The 16,654-nt window shown below is 50.2% G+C and overlaps 6 protein-coding genes across 6 annotated transcripts; 2 read left to right on the top strand and 4 right to left on the bottom strand.

The window, feature by feature from the left end:
* The first annotated feature begins 372 nt into the window (after positions 1 to 372).
* BDV38DRAFT_83019 (putative MATH and UCH domain protein) lies at positions 373 to 4,813 on the top strand. Its single transcript, XM_032063999.1, has 4 exons — positions 373 to 940; positions 997 to 3,090; positions 3,143 to 3,893; positions 3,956 to 4,813. Exons 1-4 carry the CDS (start codon positions 547 to 549, stop codon positions 4,530 to 4,532), a joined length of 3,816 nt encoding a protein of 1,271 aa, XP_031913768.1. The 5' UTR covers positions 373 to 546; the 3' UTR covers positions 4,533 to 4,813.
* Positions 4,814 to 4,837: 24 nt separating this feature from the next.
* On the bottom strand, positions 4,838 to 7,514 carry BDV38DRAFT_83057 (rRNA (cytosine-C5-)-methyltransferase NOP2). The gene has a single exon (XM_032064002.1). It carries the CDS (start codon positions 7,353 to 7,355, stop codon positions 5,094 to 5,096), a length of 2,262 nt encoding a protein of 753 aa, XP_031913767.1. The 5' UTR covers positions 7,356 to 7,514; the 3' UTR covers positions 4,838 to 5,093.
* On the top strand, positions 7,409 to 8,553 carry BDV38DRAFT_83041 (uncharacterized protein). Its single transcript, XM_032064001.1, has 2 exons — positions 7,409 to 7,807; positions 7,883 to 8,553. Exons 1-2 carry the CDS (start codon positions 7,673 to 7,675, stop codon positions 8,447 to 8,449), a joined length of 702 nt encoding a protein of 233 aa, XP_031913766.1. The 5' UTR covers positions 7,409 to 7,672; the 3' UTR covers positions 8,450 to 8,553.
* Positions 8,554 to 9,016: 463 nt separating this feature from the next.
* On the bottom strand, positions 9,017 to 12,044 carry BDV38DRAFT_83003 (cell differentiation and development protein Fsr1). Its single transcript, XM_032063998.1, has 4 exons — positions 11,829 to 12,044; positions 11,469 to 11,747; positions 9,560 to 11,416; positions 9,017 to 9,505 (listed from the first exon to the last, which is right to left on the bottom strand). Exons 1-4 carry the CDS (start codon positions 11,935 to 11,937, stop codon positions 9,246 to 9,248), a joined length of 2,505 nt encoding a protein of 834 aa, XP_031913765.1. The 5' UTR covers positions 11,938 to 12,044; the 3' UTR covers positions 9,017 to 9,245.
* A 615-nt stretch (positions 12,045 to 12,659) lies between these two features.
* rad14 (DNA repair protein RAD14) lies at positions 12,660 to 14,143 on the bottom strand. Its single transcript, XM_032054501.1, has 4 exons — positions 14,126 to 14,143; positions 13,871 to 14,033; positions 13,218 to 13,815; positions 12,660 to 13,156 (listed from the first exon to the last, which is right to left on the bottom strand). The coding sequence occupies exons 2-4, from the start codon at positions 13,964 to 13,966 to the stop codon at positions 12,741 to 12,743; spliced, it is 1,110 nt and encodes a 369-aa protein (XP_031913764.1). The 5' UTR covers positions 13,967 to 14,033; positions 14,126 to 14,143; the 3' UTR covers positions 12,660 to 12,740.
* Positions 14,144 to 14,174: 31 nt separating this feature from the next.
* On the bottom strand, positions 14,175 to 15,766 carry BDV38DRAFT_246077 (uncharacterized protein). The gene is made up of 4 exons (XM_032054500.1): positions 15,135 to 15,766; positions 14,443 to 15,069; positions 14,253 to 14,380; positions 14,175 to 14,194 (listed from the first exon to the last, which is right to left on the bottom strand). The coding sequence occupies exons 1-2, from the start codon at positions 15,757 to 15,759 to the stop codon at positions 14,624 to 14,626; spliced, it is 1,071 nt and encodes a 356-aa protein (XP_031913763.1). The 5' UTR covers positions 15,760 to 15,766; the 3' UTR covers positions 14,175 to 14,194; positions 14,253 to 14,380; positions 14,443 to 14,623.
* Positions 15,767 to 16,654: the final 888 nt, after the last annotated feature.

The following is a 16,654-nucleotide window of genomic DNA, read 5'->3' as shown; positions in this document are numbered from 1 at the left end:
TCTTTGGCCCGTCTTTGCCCGGTGGTGAACATCCTTCTTATTAACACTCCTTCAGCAATCCATTGCTGTCATTTCCTTCCTAGGCTTAGACTGCCCCATACTACTGATAAGCCATCCTTATCGGGGGGAATTCTAGACTCTCGCTTTCTGCTTCGTCGTTTGCTCTGCCAGTTCTCCTTGTCCTCTTATTTTTGTTGAACCGCTAAATCTCTTCTTCTTTACGGACTCTTACGTCCTAAGGTAGAAGTGACGAAAGGAGTATCACTTTGCGAAGCCGTTTTCTGTCTGAATGTTTGGCTTTTGAGTTTTGCTTGCACCTATAAACACTTACTATCTCCCGTCTCTTACTATTATTACTCAACGTGAACCAGCCCTTGTGTTTTTGAGTCATCCTCCTCCTGTGCCCCTCGTATACTCCCCTTTTTTTATTATTATTACTTACCTTGTATCTCTTTGTGTGACTCTTATAATTCCTGAGATCATCTTTGTTAATTCCCTACGAGCACTCTTAAAAGCTCAATAGGGTGTTACCACTCTCCATTCACAATGGACACCACCACGAACGAGACAACGTTCACAGTTGAGCAACATCCTCCTGTCATGCCAGATATTGAACCACCTTCAACAACAGACACAAGTTCAACGACAGTTGCTCTGGACGCGTCGATCAGCGACGCTTTAGAGTCTTCGACAGGCCAATTGAACAACACCATAGAATCTCCCCTCCTGGTACCAGAACGCAATACTTCATCTCAAGATATTAGTGCTGAGGAGCACGAGCCTTCCATCCAGTCTGACACCTCTGCTCCTCCACGACCCCCACCTCCGGAGGTCGAACATGCTTATTGGGCGGAGATGGAGGAGGATACCTCGGTCCCGGACGAGGCTGAGATGAAGGAAATCGAGTCTGCCGCGGATGGGGACTATAGTGCGTATGAATGTGAGTCCCATAGAATCACAGTCGGTACCATTGGAAAACATCACTAACAATAGTAGATCCGTACTGGGAGAAAAACTTTCACCCGGATCTAGACGATCCCGAGTATCGTCCCATTGAAAAGGCTCGCCTTACCTGGAAAATCAATGGTGTTAGAGGCACAAAAGATCATCCAAATCGTGCCAAGGTCATGCGCTCTCCAGCCGCCTACATCGGCGGCTATTGGTGGTCCATTAAGTTTTTTCCCCGCGGGAACAATGTTGGTTCCCTGAGCATCTATATTGAATGCTCGCCCACTATGCCCCCTCCTGACAAGACTCTACCCGATACCGAGTTTAAAGTGCTCCGGGGTCCAGCTGATGGAGATATCAATGATCGTACTCCCGACCTAAACCTCAAGTTTGCCCACACAGATGACCCTGCAGCTTGGCTGGAGAACTACAAGTCACAGTACCCACCGGCTGCTAACGAAGAAAAGACAACGTCCAACACTTGGAGAGTTTCGGCGCAGATCGGTGTCATCTTATACAACCCAGATGAACCACGGACAGGATGGATGCAGTCATCTTGTCATCAATTCAATCCACACAATCTTGACTGGGGCTGGACTAGTTTCCATGGTCCGTGGGACCAGATCCACCGCCGGCAGCGGGGCCAGCGTCAGGCACTACTCCGCAATGATACCTTGGCGTTTGATGCCTATATCCGTATCATTGACGATCCTACTCACTCACTGTGGTGGCATGCCAGTGATTCGGAACCTACATGGGATAGTCTAGGGCTCACTGGTTACCGCCCGCTCGGAGATTCCGTTATCAATCACAGTGCCGAGGTCGCGGGGCTAGCCACATGGTTACATATTGCACCTTTCTGCAAGATCATTCAAAACGCCAATATCGTGGAACATCACTCCAACTGTGACGTCAAACCTAAGCCGCTCTGCGATGCACTGCAGAGGTTCCTCTGGCAGTTACGCTCCCGTAAAAATTCTCTCCAGTATGTGGATACTGACACTATTACATCTACGCTGCGCAATATGCACGAGTACTCCGGAGATGTATGTGAGTTCTGGGAACGCTTGCGGCGCACTCTCGAGTTGGAACTTGCAGGTACGAGTGCGGCTAAAGACTTGGCTGCGCTGTTCGACAGCCCAACTCCTGATCTGCTTCTCCAGGAGGCTCAAGGATCGGATGTAGTCAACACTATCCCAAAGGATTACAATTCCCGTATCTGTGTGCCTGCCGACCAGGTAAAGACGATGCGCGAAGCCCTCAGCAATTATCTGGGTTCCAAACCAGGTCGTTGGGCATTGCCGCCTATACTCCATGTGGAGCTAAGCCGCCAGAGGCTCGATAAAGCAGCTCGGCAATGGCGGTTAATCTACAATCGGGTGGACCTAGACGAAGAGTTAGACCTCTCGCCATGGCTACTAGATGGTCAGCGCGGGAAGTATGTCCTTTACGGTTACATCGTCCATCGAGGTCGACGCACTTCGGGTAAATTCTTCAGCATTCTTCGCCCGGGTGGTCCTGGAACTAAGTGGCTGGCGTTTGATGACGGAAGCGACAACCGTGTCGAGTGTTTAACACGTAAAACGGCCTTGGGTCCTCATCTAGGTCTAGACGCAAGTCAGAAGGTCGACCACAAAACTGGCCACGATGTCGCCATCGCAGTGACGTATATCCGCAGTGACCTGGTGTCACAGTACCTACCGGGCCCTCAAGGGCCATGGGATGCGCCTCCAGCTATGAAAGAATATTACGAACGTGGAATTCATCCATACGTAGAGTCGTCCCATGGGAAGGCAACGGAGGATATCCAGGTCGAAGTCTACGCTGCGCCACAATATGATAAGCTTGACAGCTTGTTCGACACATACGATCTGATGTCGCAGGCGAAGGCAGCCAACAAAGTCATGTACCTAACAGTGCCTCGGTCAACGAACCTCATCGAGCTGCGCAAGAAGATCGCTTTATGGGCTTCTGCAGGCGCCCAGGATCAGACAGGTCCAGAGCACGTTCGCCTCTGGGAGATTGGGCATACTCGCGACCGGTTCGGTCCTACACTCGCGTTTTCTCGTGTATCAGACCTGAGAACCACATTGAATCTTCCCGTGAAGACAGCTCGTTTCTGGATACAAGTGGTGTCAGATGGTGAGCATCATGTACACTCTCTTAGACAAAGATGATACTAATCTTGTGATAGTGGACGCGAAGTATTTTGCCATGGCCGATCCGCGGGAAGTGGAAGTCCTACAGAACAAGCCTGAAGAGGCTGTTTTCGAACGTGAAGACTCCGATTCCTCTGATGATCAGCAATCTGTTGCTGAGGTTGAAGCTGGACGGGCGGGGCCATCTGGCACCGCGTCTCGCGTGGAGGACACTGTGCAGGTCGTGACTGCAGAAACCTCCTCTGAACACCCTAATAATAATGTTACCGAGAGCTCGGGTGAAGATGCTGCAGCATCACTGGAGACAAGTCACCCCGAAAATGATGCCCCTAATGGGGCTGAAAATGATGCTGTCATTGCTGCAATTATCGCTGGGGATATCCAACAGATGGAAACGGAGCAATCAACTGACAATCCGCAAACCAACGATGTCACGAGCGTATCCCAAGCTATTGAAGTCAGAGAGTCTTCTACAACTGGTGATGTTTCTACTCTTCCAATGGAGCTAGAACCCGCTTCACCGGTGGACCATGTGTATTATTTCATCCAAGTTTTCGATGTGGAGGCGCAGGCCTTACGGACTGTCGGGTCATTTTTCTCTCAGAAGGAAGAGACTATCAAGGCTGCAGTGAGGAAGCACTTGCAATGGCCCGTGACCAAGGATTTCCAGGTCTGGCAGCGCGTGGATGGCACTACGGTGACAACTATGTCCTCTGCCGAGACCTTTGAGGTGTTCGTGCCCGATGGCACTTGCTTCATTGTTGGAGACAAGCTGAACAAGGACAAGTAAGTCAAGACTTTCCCATTCATGTCATACCCAACAGTGTACTGATCTAGCCACGCCTTAGACGTTTGAAGCTCAACCAGCAAGGTTTACTTGCCAACCCTGATCAGCTAGTGCGGTATCTGTGGGCTAGATCCCGCAACCACCCCACCAAGGCATTCACCGGGTTCAAGACCATCGAAGCGTCATTCACCAATGAATTTTATAGCGGCGAATTGAGCAAAGGATACTACCATGGTAAAGGAAAGCACGTCTCTGATTCAGCCGCTACCTACGATGGGGATTTCGTCCTCGGAAAGCGTCACGGCAAGGGATTCATGGAGTATCCCATTGGCGATACCTATGACGGCGATTGGTTCGAGAACCAGTGCCATGGCCAGGGCACCTTCGTGGAGAAAAAGACAGGCAACAAGTATGTGGGCGGTTACAAAGATGGCAAGCGTCACGGAAAAGGTATCAGCTACTGGGAAGTAGCCGACGAAGAAATGGATCTGTGTCAGATCTGTTACTGCGAAGAGCAAGATGCCCTGTTTTATGACTGTGGCCACGTCTGTGCCTGTGTCACCTGCGCACGCCAGGTGGAAATCTGTCCGATCTGTCGGAAGAACATTATCAGCGTCGTCAAGATCTACAAGACGTAGCGGGACCTTGTCGATGCATATAATTATATCATTTCCTTTTTGTTGCATTGGAGAATTAAGGCATACCCGGGGGGTCCATGGATGTGTTCCGCATTTATATCTATATCCACTATCATTTTTGGTTCATTCTTTCGATTTTTGCCAAGGCAATATACGAGATACACGAGATTTTAGATCACAACATTTTTGATTGTACCGATTGACTTTCCTTCGCTACAAACTTCCCAAATCCAGAATGTGCATAGACTTTGAAGCCAGTGCCAATTGAAATACGCATCTCAACTAGTGCTCACTACACAAAATGTCCCGAAGAAAATCACATGGATATGTCATGGTATCTATTGAATTCACCACCTATCTAGTATAATAATAAAACGCATATCATATAGAGTCAACATTCAAAGCACACATGCGCCACCCACACCAACAATGAGAGAAAGCAGAAAAGAAAAACAGATGCTTTTATATTTCATTCATTCAACAAGCCATCTTGACACAAATCCAGGGATCCGACGAAGAAATATACACAGGTATTAGATAGTAAATGAAGACGCATCATAACTACTTGGTCGACTTCTTAGCCTTTTTCTTGTCCGTCGTAGAGGCTTGAGATTTGGACTTCTTCTTTTCAGGGGTGGAGCCTTCGGATTTCTTCTCTGGGGTGGTGGATTCTTGGCTCTTGGGCTTGGTGTTCTTCTGGGCTTTCTTTGCTTTCTCGGGGGTAGTGGCGGTAGTCTTCTTCTTCGGTTCTGGTGCAGAGTCGGAGTCCTTGGATTCGTCTGTGGATTCGGGCTCGGACTTCGACTTCTTGCTAGGCTTATTGAGGACGGCCTTGGGGTTGATACCCTTTCTGCGGAGACGGTTGCGCTCGGCACGTGCGATGCGATCAGCGTCATCGTTTTCCTCAAAGGGACCGAAAGAGCCACCCTCGGTTTCCATGACGTTGCCATCATCGTCGGTGATGGGTGTCTTGTCAATGACGTCTTCGTCGTCGGACTTAGGGGTAGCGCGAGCCTCAGAGGACTTGGGGTCGGAGGCGGTTTCGCCCTCGGGCTTCTTGTCCGTGGGGCTGGGTCCAGTCTTCTTCAACTTGCAGACGTAGAAACCGTCGACGTTCTCGCGGTGAGGGAAGTAGCGACGGGTCATGGTCATCTTAGCATCGAAGTGCTTGCCCATGTATTCCTTGAAACCGGGACTACCAAAGTCACCCAGACCGGTATCGACAATCTTCACGTTGGGGCGCTTGCGCAGGATATACTGGACGACGGCCTCGTTCTCCTCGACTGTTACGCTACAGGTAGAGTAGACGATGTAACCACCTGTTTTAGAGGAGTGGTCGACGGAGTCGATGGCGGCGAGAAGCAGCTGGCGCTGCATGTGGGGGATGGCGAGGAAGTCGCGTTCGGTCTTGGAGGTCTTGACAGCAGGGTCCTTGGAGATAACGCCAGTACCGGTACAGGGCGCATCAAGCAAGACACGGTCGAAACCACCCATGGCCTTAGGGAAGGCTGTGCGGGCATCGAGGTGGGTCACGACGGTGTTCTTGCAGCCGAGACGATGAATGTTACCGATCAAACCCTTGGCACGGGGCTTGCTGGCATCGTTGGCGATCACACAACCTGTGTTGCGCATCAATGCGGAGATGTATGTAGTCTTACCACCGGGGGCAGAGGCCATATCGAGGATTCGCTCGTTAGGCTGAGGCGCCAATGCCATGACGGGGAGGAAGGAGGATGCAGCTTGCAGAATGTAGTGACCAGCAAGGTACTCTGGAGTGGCACCAAGGGGGACGGCAGACTCGAATACTTGAAGACCAACCTTGGACCACTTGCCAACGGGCTCGAGCACGACGCCACGGTTGATGAGCGCTTGGGCCAGAGAACGACGGTTGGTGCGCAGTGTGTTGGTACGAATGACGACAGGACGCGGGGTTTCGTTGGCTTCGAAAAAGGCGAAAGCCTCCATAGGTGTGAAAAGGTTGAACAGCTTCTCTGCAAGGAAGGGGGTATATCCGTAGTAAGTGCAGATGTCGTCCAAAAGAAGCGATACGTAATCGGTGCGGGACTTTCCGGACTGTCCGAGTGTCTTCAAATCACCAAGAATACGAATGGTGTCTGTAATTCTTGTACGGAGCAGCTGCAGGTCAGGAGCCAGGCCTGGGCCAGATCCTTCACCGTCCGCAAACACGTCTGGACGGTCTCCAGCGATATTTGTCTGCATGGCGGATTCCTGCAATTCACGCTCTGCCTCTTCCTCTTCAGCTTCCTTCTCCAAATCTAATTTCCGGGACAATCCCTCAATGTTGGCTGCCGTCAACTTCTCTTCCGCGTCGGAAAGATCTTCGTCATCGGAGAACATCGCTTGGCGGGGATGGTCTTCTTCGTCCGAGTCCATAATCGAGTCATCATCATTCTCTGAATCGTCCTCGTCCTGGCTATCCATTGAGCCATCGCTAACACCATCGAGATCACCGAATTCATCATCCAGCATTTCCTCATTGTCAAGATCCGACATGTCTTCATCTTCCTCATCGCTCGAGTCCATAAACGTGGGCTTCTTCTGTTCCGCAGCCTTCTTCTTGCCCTTAGTCTCCGGCACAGCAACCTCCTTCTTGCTCTTGCCCTTGCCATTAACAGCCGCATTGACCTTCTTCTTCGGTGCTTCCTTCAAAGGCTCCTCTTCAACTTCGGCTCTTCTCCGCTTCTTGCCCGCTTCCGCCTTTGACACAGTCTCTCCAGCCTTGCGCTTCTTAAGCATAGTAATCTTAGACTCATCGAGCGGGGCCGGAGGGCCCTGCTTCTTCATACGACGACCCCTACCCATTGCGACAAGTGGTGTATTGTGGGTGAATAAACAAGAAAAAAAGAGGGTATAACACTGTATGTTCCCCAAAAGAATCTAAACTTTTTTTTACCTTTCACTTTTTTTTTCTCCGGGCGGTCAATATCGGCAGATAAGTTCCTGGCAGGCGGTGTAAGCGGGAACTCAGCTTTTTTTGTGTGTGCCTGAGGCATAAACACGATAGCGCAAGTCAGCTTCACCACCAACCCAATCGGGCAAAATGCGGGATGTCTAACTGAATGTGACACAGCATCAAATCGCTCGCTTTATCTTCCTCACCTTTATACAATCACTTTTCAATGTACACATCCGGGCCCGCGGCCGCCATGGCAGAAGTCAACTTCATCAAATCATTCCTCTCCTCCCTCGACTCCCGCCCCATTAAGCTCCCCGCCGACTATGTCATTGATCCAGAACGAGTTGGGCGAGTCCCTGTACGTATATTATCTCAGACTTTCGAACCCAGCTTCCCAAGCAATGATGTCCATACTAAACATGTCTCAACCCAGTTCCTCCTCCCCCGCATGCCAGCCCCTCACCCTGAAATGCCCAAGAAAGTGAAACAGGCTCAAGCCCCCGGCTCCGCCAAATCAATCACCGTGAACTTAAAATCCGCGCGGAACCCCGTCCTTGAATTCAAGCTTTCCAACAAGCCTATCTCCACGACTTCTGTTCAGGACCTCAAGGATGCAGTGCGGGACCGTGTAGTCGACGCTCAGTCGAACAAGGTTCCACTGGACAAGATCAAGATCCTGTATAAGCGCAAGCCGGTTGCGGGGAAGACCATCTCCGAGATCTTGGCTGATGAGCCGGAGATACTGGCTGGTGGGAAGGAAGTTGAGTTTGGGGTTATGATTATGGGCGGTGCGAAGGTTGTCGATGAGGATCAGGAGATGGTGGATCGTGGTGCGTCGCCGAAGCCGAAGGCTGCTCTAGGGCCTAGTGGGGAGAGTGTCCTAGAGACGGAGGATTTCTGGGAGGATCTGGAGGGATTCCTGGCGCAGAGGATTAAGGATAATGAGGAGGCGCAGAAATTGAGGAGCTTGTTTAAGGAGGCTTGGAGTTCGAGTCGGTGATTTATTTGGTTTGTATGGCTTGGGTGTTGTGTTATGATACCTCTTCTTCTGAGAACATAATGTCCGGATACAATCGGATATCCCTACTCATGAAATAAATAAGCGTTCAGTGGTATTCTTTTAAGATTACATAAATTGTGGTATTCTATGGCTTGCTGAGTAGATTGAAGTCGAATCCCGGTTACCCTGTTGCTGTAGTGTCTAGCATCATTCCCAACGATATATCGGCGAGAGTGAAAGGGGACCAATTTCGGATCAGCGGAAGGCCCGCAGAACGGAAAGGAAAAGAAAACTATATTACAGGGCATGAGTGTAGAGGCCAAACTGCGGATCATCATGGTTTAGGACTGCTAGTAACGGTTAGAAGAGCGGCGGCCTAAGGTCTGCCATTGTGGCCATCAAACATGATGCCAAACCACCTCAAAATAACGGGTCACAGGGGTACATGAATCGCGAATGTAACCAGTTGGTGTGAACAAAGATAATGAAAACTCTAAATCACAGAAGACACCCTTCGTCATTTCATATAAGCCGGGGTAGTAATAGTAACAGCAATGCAGGGTGGATATGTTTAGGGAAATTGAAAAGGGATAGCGGATTATGAAGATAAAAAAGAAACTATAACCACAAGTGTAGAAGGGAACATATGCCAGGTAAGAGATCACTGGAAATGCTCAAGAATTCGCCAAGCGCTCATCCATTCATGCGTCCAAGAAATACGGCATAAGAAGAATATCAGCTCGAATATAAGAGTAAAATCATACATCGGCAGTAGAAGCCCTCGTTATCTCGAAGATTACCTCGAGAAGACCTTAACCAGACCATCGCCGCCACCGCTAACGACCCATCGGCCATCGCGGCTCCAGACGGCGGAACACACGCCTTCACCACGCATCAACCGGTGACTGGTGATTTCTTGGGTGCAGCTGCGTTTCTCGAGGTTCCAGAACCGCAGACTGGCATCATGGCCGGCCGACACCAGTTCGCGTCCATCTGGAGATAGGGAAAGCGACGCAATCGCGGACGGGTGCGCCAGCATAGTATAAGTGCATTGACCTATTCCAGTTGTTAGTAGCCAGGCTTTGTTTCTCCACGACATATTACACGTACCACTATTAGCGTCGAAAAGACGGATGTACCGGTCTTCGTAGCCACTTATTATGACACCTTCCACACCACTCGAGCCAGTGGCGCCGTGAACCACCTCTTCTTCACCCGAGATACGGCTGGGATCAAGGCCAGCAGACCCGTCGAATCCAACCGTGGTTGCTACAACAGAGTTGACACCCGTGGAAGGAGTGCCATCGTACGTCTCCAGGCTCGCCATTCCCACAATTTCCTCGCCCGTCCTCGTATCATAGACAATGATCGATGCGTCCGAGAAGGACACCACAAAGTTCACCCCGGCAAGCGACAAGGGACTAATACAGGTGGGCGACGGGGAGTCCGTTCGTGTGATCTTGTGAATGAGGGTATAATGGAATGGCGTTGAAGTAGCCATGCTAGGTTGCGGTGAGGATGGGAAGTTTGAACCAGACGAGATCGAGTTTGCCCTCCGGCTTCCTCCAGCTCGTCTGTTCCCTGCTTGCGGCGAAGAGAGCTGGGGTGGAGCGCTGACTGCCCATATCAATATTTGACCGTCCGCAGCCCCCGAAGCCAACAAGATCCGATCAGGGCCGCCGTAATGACCACAAGAGTCGCCGAACACAGACCCAGTAGTTCCAGGAAGAACACAAAGACCCCATACTGCATCTGTATGACCATCAAGTGTGGCCTTAGGGTCAATCCTTCCTCGTTCCCAGACACGCACACTGGCGTCTTGGCCACCGGAGAATACCCAGCCGTCACCCAAAGCGCGGCCTCCATTAGAGAAATCTCGGGAAGGAGAGCATGCAGCCAACGCTGTGACAGCACCAACATGCCCTCTGTGTGTGAAATAACTAGTTATATCCAGATCATTGCTCGAATTGGCATTATGAGAACCAAAATTACCGTATGTTGCCGGAATGATCCATCGCTTGATCGTGCCGTCATCGCTACAAGTACAGATTTCTGGCTCCGAAGGACTACCACCACCGGTGAAAATCACAGAGCGGACGACATCCAGGTGTCCGCGCAGAGCAAACCTAACTTTGAAGTTAGTTTCCTGTTTCTGGGCTGTTCCTCCGATGCTGTCGCTCGATCCCTCGCTCTTACTCCTTGCTCCCGAGCTTTTCCGTCTATGGGAGAGCGATCCAGATCGTGGAGATTTCGGTCGAACAAAGTTGGCGTTAGGAAAGGCATCCACGTCTGGCCGATGAGGCGGCATCGGTTCAGTTGGGGGCTCTTTCTCAGATGGCTCGTCAAAGTTCCAACCATCTGAGTCCTCTTGCTGTTGCTGTTCTGCTTGTTGTGGCTGTGTTTCCTCTTTAGCCCCTCCTTGTGCACCATACACATCATATGCTTGCTTCTCAGCACCAGCGCGTTCATCCACAATTATATGTTCGGGAACCTGCTTTCTACTATCAACAGCAGTGGCTGGGGTCTGTTGCGGTTCCAAAGGTTTCCTTTCTAGGGCTTCTCTAGAACCGGGAGGCAGGCCAAACTGATTTGGCTGGCGAGATATCCCTGAACTCTCAGGGTACTGAGCCACAATGGGCTGATGGTTTTGAAGAGATACCTCCCGGGCCATCATATGATTTGCTTGCTGCTGTTGTTGCTGTTGCTTTTGACGTTGCTGCTGAATGTGGTATGCTTCCTCCAGGGCCTGCTGAGACAGCTGTTGGTTTCCGTAGATATGGTTTGGGAGCTCCGGATCGCTAAGGTCGGGAGGAGGATGCGATGCAGGGATAACGTGGTAAGTCACTTCTTGGGAGCATTTAGATAAATAAAGGCGCGATTTTTCCCGCTCGTTTTCTTGCCGGAAATCAGGCTGATTGTCGTTCAACTCGGCTTCGTTGAGTTCCATGGGCGGCTTAGGACGTTGAGCTAGGAACACAGTCAGTACATAGCGCGTCACCAGAAATTGTCATCATCATACATTTCAAGGCATTTATACTCTCTCGAGCGATATCCTTGGGATCCCTGGTGTCCTCAACCTTCTCATTGTTGCTGAGCTTCTTGACCTTTTCGCGCTCCTTCTTCAGCGCGGCCTCCAGTAGCCTGACGTGTTTACCCAGAGACTCGTGTAGACGCTTGCTTGTGCGCACGTCGCCTTCCAGCTTGCCTATACGAGACTTCATCTCTGCGCGCTCGATTTCCCATGCATTGCGGTCTCGCTCGTGTCGATGCCATTCTGTCTGCAGGAAGCGCATAACGCCTGCGATGCCACCAAAATGATTAGTTTCATTATCATGATGAGTTAGGGTTTCTAGGAAGCTCCAAAAAAAAAATGACACACCTTGTAATGTATACTCCGTCCCCTGAGGTTGCCCGCCGTTGGAGGACCCGTCCCCGGGTCCGCCATAGCCTCCAGCCCCGATCATGGCCGAGGGCGATTGCCAAGCCATGCGAAATCAACAATCAGGGCTATGGAGGCCGTTAATTATCAATCGAAAGTAGTTTCCAGGTCGGAGGGTTGAAATTTGAGGTGTGAATAACTCGGTGAAGTTGTGCCCACAGCGATAAACTTTCTTGGTGTAATGCTAACAAAAGTCGGGACGGGCGACAGCGGCAGGAAACAGCGTTCCCCGGGCCGTGTCTACACCGGTGGGAGAGAGAACAATGGATGAAATCGAAAGGGCGGAGAAATCCGTTCGACGGAATTCGAGTAGACGTCAAAAGAGGTCGAGCCGAGAGGTGGCCTTGGACTGGTGCGCGTTCTGCTGCGCTGCTGAGGTCGGGGAAATGCTGTGGTGTTCTCGTTGGCTCCTTAGACGCCCACGCGGCTTAACCGCCTTTAGCGCTTGGGGGTTGTTTGTTTTCCCAGCCTCATCAAGTGGTGGTCAGGGGTTGAGAAAAGGATGAGCTGGCCATAAACATCCCGAAGACAAATTTTTCCAGTTCAAATGCACGTTTAAGCCAGAGTACGTTCTTCAGGGGGGTGTGGACTGACAGGACATGATCTGAAGTACAGCTGGAACTGGACCTGACTTGTTCAGACCGCCAATCATCGACCCCAACTGACCCTTAGCACCGTTGCTTTTTGACCTGTTCAAAAAATCTTCCAATAAACTATAGCGAACATAACGTGTCCCTATTTTTAATTGCAACGTTATCAATGAAACAAACGTATCCACTCCTATGGTCTTCATGAATTCGTGACTCATTAGATGCTATGACTCTATACACTATACAGGACAATTGCCATCAGCTAGAACTCTAACTCTTCCACTTCCATCCCACAATCCACACACTTCTTGACTCCGATTCCAGTCTCGGGATTCTCAATAGACCGACCCCATTGGTGCACATGTCTCCCACCATTGCCCAGGTCATCACCGAAATTACCCCCGGTTGCTCCCTGACGGCTACGGCGATATGCATCGACTCGGGTACGCTTCTTCAGATCTTGTAGTTTTGACTTGAATTTGGCCTCTCGACGTCGCTTCTTCTCAGTCTCGCGTCGCTCAAACTCGGCATCTAGTGCTTCAGCAGAGCCCCACTTCTTCGCCGAAAAGGCATATTCCTCAACCTGATAGCGAAGGTAAAGCATCATGTTGTTCCACGTCGACTTGTGAGGGTTCGGTTTTTCAAGATGGGGCAAAAGCTCTTCGTCTTTGAGTTCAGCTGCAGGCATAACGTCAATATCCAGCACCTATCCACGCATAAAAGCCAGCGATGAACTCACGATCTGTCAAAAGATAATCCTCCTTTGCTTCCGTCTTTGTGAGAAGACTGTACTTTTCGGGGAACCTCTCCTTGCAGGCGTGGCATACGCAACACCGAAGATCCTGCTCCCACTTCCAATCAATCTCCAGACTCCCACATTCACGACATGCCTTCTGCTTGCTTTTGTCATCCAACACGCTGAGGGCCGGTTCGAAAGGACCGGTCCGATTTCGACGAAGGGAATCGAGTAATTGTTTTCTCTCCCATTCCTTCTGCGTCATATTCGCGGGTTTCTGTTCCTCCTTTCCATCCTTGACATGGAGCGCCTTATTAAAGGGATCATCCTCCTCCGTCAAAAACCCTCCCTTCGTATCCGTCATCTTACTGAAGTCATATTCAACGTATTTCGTGAAGTTCCGCGCAGGCTTAATCGAATCAAGCGGACGGGCCGCTGAAGTCGCATCTCGAACCGTAGCAGGCGTCTCAGCCGTCATGGAAGAATAAGACCGTTTCACTCCTCCTTTCGTAGATTGCGCGGCACCGCTAACATCAGCCGATGTCCGAGCCTCCGCCTCCCGTTGCTCCCGTATCGCTTTTGCTTTCATGCGGTTTATTTCCTATACATTGGCCGATGTCAGCCAAATATCGATAGGTCGCGTCGGGGGCGCATACAATCTTCCGCAGCTGCTCCGGCGTAAGTGGTGCCCGCGGGAGCTCACCGGGCTTTGAACTACCTGTTTGCGGCGGCGGAGTCGAACGGTCTGCCATCTTGAACAACGAAGTTTCCTAGAGCTCTTACCGCGCCTCGAGGATGCCAGTAATGGTGATTGAGAAGGTGAGTCTTTCAAGGGCGTGTTATCGATAGCTCGTATCGCCACTTCACGTGATGATAAGAAAATGAACGAAGCGTTGATTGGTGGGATATAGTTTGCCGTCGGGTTGAAGAGAGAAGAGTAAGGGATTATCCATGGTGGAACGATAGCAGGTGCATTGATTGTATGACAGCAGATGTTAAGTGCGCGGAAGTGCGCAGTGGCTTATGCAATCTGTATAGATATCGTCACCACTTCGCAACGACTCGGTTGCCGTTTATAACTGTCTGTCGAGATCCAAACATGCCGATATATATTTTGGAATGAGTGAACATGTCGGAAACGATCAAGTACAGCTACTATTGCAAAGGTCAAGAGATATAGCCAACTACCTGAGTAGCATCAAGTCATTAACTCGTTCAAGACTTGCAGATACTACACTTTTGAATGTCTCCAATATTGCATACTCCTACGAATGAAAGCCCCCTCTACATGTGTTACGAGCTCGTTGAAGCAATAAGAACCTCCGATCACAGAGGCACAAATAAACAAGGGGTATCAAGATTAATGCGCTATTCAAAATCGCTATATATCCTGTTCAATGCTTAATTCGTCAACGAACGAAGTCATATTCTTCACATACCTCATCGTCATCCCGCCCTTGGCCGTATAAAACTTCGCACACCCCTCCCACAGGAACATCCAAGACGGCATCAGTGCCCTCGCTCCAGATTTCCCTCCAGTTGACTTTCCTATTCTGCGGGCCCATAATTTGGTATGAAGTTGCACCCGGTTTCATCTTGGCCGCACCACCAGGTCGTCTCCTACCCTTACCATCTATTACAGCAACATTCGCCACTTCATCCACGATGTTCTCAACGCTGTTCATTGGCAGCGTCATGTAACCGGTGTTATAAGAGGCAAGCGCAATGTAGATGTAGACGATGGTCATGACGAGCCACGCAGGGATGGCTAGTGACCACCATCGAGTCGGGTAGTAGGTTATTCCAAGCTGGTGTAAGAAGGGTTTTGGAAGATAGGACCAGAGGATGTATAGTACTGTGAGAAAGGTGTCAGAACTGTCCACATGAACTCCGGGTACAGTGGCCACTGTTTGCACTTACAAAATGCCAACGAAGAGGCGAGATATAGAACGAAGCCGTAATACTCATACGTGGGAACCTTCGGACTTGCTCGAGGAACAGTTGTCGCGCGACGTGCTGACTTCGCAACCGCTGCTTCTGTATCGTTCGGCGTTTCGACATCAGAACTGTCAGGGGTAGTTGGTCGGGAAGTAGTTGTCGAGAAAGGAGGTCGCAGAAGAGAGGTCAGAGAAGGAGAGGGCGGCAGAGGCGTCGGGGGTCTATTGTAAAAAGGCGGAGCGAATGCATTGGGACCGTGAAGGGAACTTGAAGAATGGCGAAATGGATGTATCTCGATGCCATCGTCTTCGGGTGATTGCCCGTCCGATTCGTCCGTGGACGCATCAGAGAACAATTGGTCGTCCAATGAGTACTGTGATTGAAAGTTCGCATCGTAATCTCCCTCCTCAACATCCGGGGACATTATGTCTGGATCATCTTCCGTAAAGTTGGCATCTGGCGCATCTTGAGAAGTGATTGCTAGATCATCTGCCGAGAGAGGTGGGAACGGTTGATTCGATTCGAATGGAGGTAGCGCAGAGTGGGAGCTAGAATCGTTAGTTATTCTGTCTGTGCTCATATGTTGCTCTTTGCTAGTAAAAGGCATCTCTTCGGACAAGGTTGCGTCAAACAGAGCATGAACAGCAGAAAGTCGCTGTCGCTGTCGGTCATTGTATACTGCCATTACTCACCGCCTATTATTCCTCGGGCGTTTTAAGGATTTAGGTACGGTGTAGATCTAGATGTAGGCTGCCAAGCATCATAGGGATGCTGGTGAATTACCACTCCATACAAGAGCCAAAAGAAATGAAGGGGGTACGAGTACATCTGCATATGGACTTTTACGCTAAAACAAGTTGGTCTTGCCGTCCTCAAGCAAGTTTCCACAAAGCTTTGACCACGCAGTACAGGAGTATATAAATTTGTTATGACAAGCCGCTCAAGGCCAATGTCAGGTTGTCAAGATCTTCAGAGCAATTGTCAGACGAACAAGCACCCGAGAAGAATGTAATACGGGCGGCCGATAGCATCTAGATCACAAGCGAAGGTTAACATGCCTTTCTCGTCGTAGCGTATGCTAGGGATTCCCCAAGTCGCGAAGTCAGTTGACGCGAAAAATGCCCAACGTTCGTTTCAGGGATGCATGAACCCATCAAAGACTTCAAATTGAGCGACTCGAGGCACCACAATTCTTGAGCTCTGTGGTGACTATGTTTATGCAAGGATCAGGCTCCATGACGAAGATGAATACCTGGTATCGGATGTATCCTAGCAAAACTATATGAACTTTATCGGGCTGATCTGTCTGATATAGACGGACTAGTTCGGAAGCATTGATTCGGATTTGTCTTGCTTCTCAACTCCGTTCGTCTCCCTTGGGCCTTACCGCAAAATGCAAGCCAACCCTATTTGAGTCTACTTCACAAATCATATTTCTCGAACGGAATGGGCACGAACGGAATGATGATGCCTAGGAATGTGACCTGCTTCGACTGCACCTG

The sequence above is a fragment of the Aspergillus pseudotamarii genome (assembly GCF_009193445.1).
Source record: "Aspergillus pseudotamarii strain CBS 117625 unplaced genomic scaffold BDV38scaffold_25, whole genome shotgun sequence".
NCBI classification, from domain to species: Eukaryota; Fungi; Ascomycota; class Eurotiomycetes; order Eurotiales; family Aspergillaceae; genus Aspergillus; species Aspergillus pseudotamarii.
The sequence above is the reverse complement of the archived record's forward strand: the minus strand, read 5'-3'. Positions and strand labels throughout refer to the sequence as shown.

Bases quoted from the DNA above. Each gene is read 5' to 3' on its own strand.
- BDV38DRAFT_83019 (XM_032063999.1), top strand. From the start codon at position 547: ATGGACACCACCACGAACGAGACAACGTTCACAGTTGAGCAACATCCT. The intron at 941-996 runs GTGAGTCCCATA...TAACAATAGTAG, and splicing joins GGACTATAGTGCGTATGAAT to ATCCGTACTGGGAGAAAAAC. The intron at 3,091-3,142 runs GTGAGCATCATG...ATCTTGTGATAG, and splicing joins GATACAAGTGGTGTCAGATG to TGGACGCGAAGTATTTTGCC.
- BDV38DRAFT_83057 (XM_032064002.1), bottom strand. From the start codon at position 7,355: ATGGGTAGGGGTCGTCGTATGAAGAAGCAGGGCCCTCCGGCCCCGCTC.
- BDV38DRAFT_83041 (XM_032064001.1), top strand. From the start codon at position 7,673: ATGTACACATCCGGGCCCGCGGCCGCCATGGCAGAAGTCAACTTCATC. The intron at 7,808-7,882 runs GTACGTATATTA...GTCTCAACCCAG, and splicing joins AACGAGTTGGGCGAGTCCCT to TTCCTCCTCCCCCGCATGCC.
- BDV38DRAFT_83003 (XM_032063998.1), bottom strand. From the start codon at position 11,937: ATGGCTTGGCAATCGCCCTCGGCCATGATCGGGGCTGGAGGCTATGGC. The intron at 11,748-11,828 runs GTGTGTCATTTT...GTGGCATCGCAG, and splicing joins GACGGAGTATACATTACAAG to GCGTTATGCGCTTCCTGCAG. The intron at 11,417-11,468 runs GTATGATGATGA...CTGTGTTCCTAG, and splicing joins GAGTATAAATGCCTTGAAAT to CTCAACGTCCTAAGCCGCCC.
- rad14 (XM_032054501.1), bottom strand. From the start codon at position 13,966: ATGGCAGACCGTTCGACTCCGCCGCCGCAAACAGGTAGTTCAAAGCCC. The intron at 13,816-13,870 runs GTATGCGCCCCC...GCCAATGTATAG, and splicing joins CGGAGCAGCTGCGGAAGATT to GAAATAAACCGCATGAAAGC. The intron at 13,157-13,217 runs GTGAGTTCATCG...TTATGCCTGCAG, and splicing joins GGATTATCTTTTGACAGATC to CTGAACTCAAAGACGAAGAG.
- BDV38DRAFT_246077 (XM_032054500.1), bottom strand. From the start codon at position 15,759: ATGCCTTTTACTAGCAAAGAGCAACATATGAGCACAGACAGAATAACT. The intron at 15,070-15,134 runs GTAAGTGCAAAC...CCTTTCTCACAG, and splicing joins CGCCTCTTCGTTGGCATTTT to TACTATACATCCTCTGGTCC.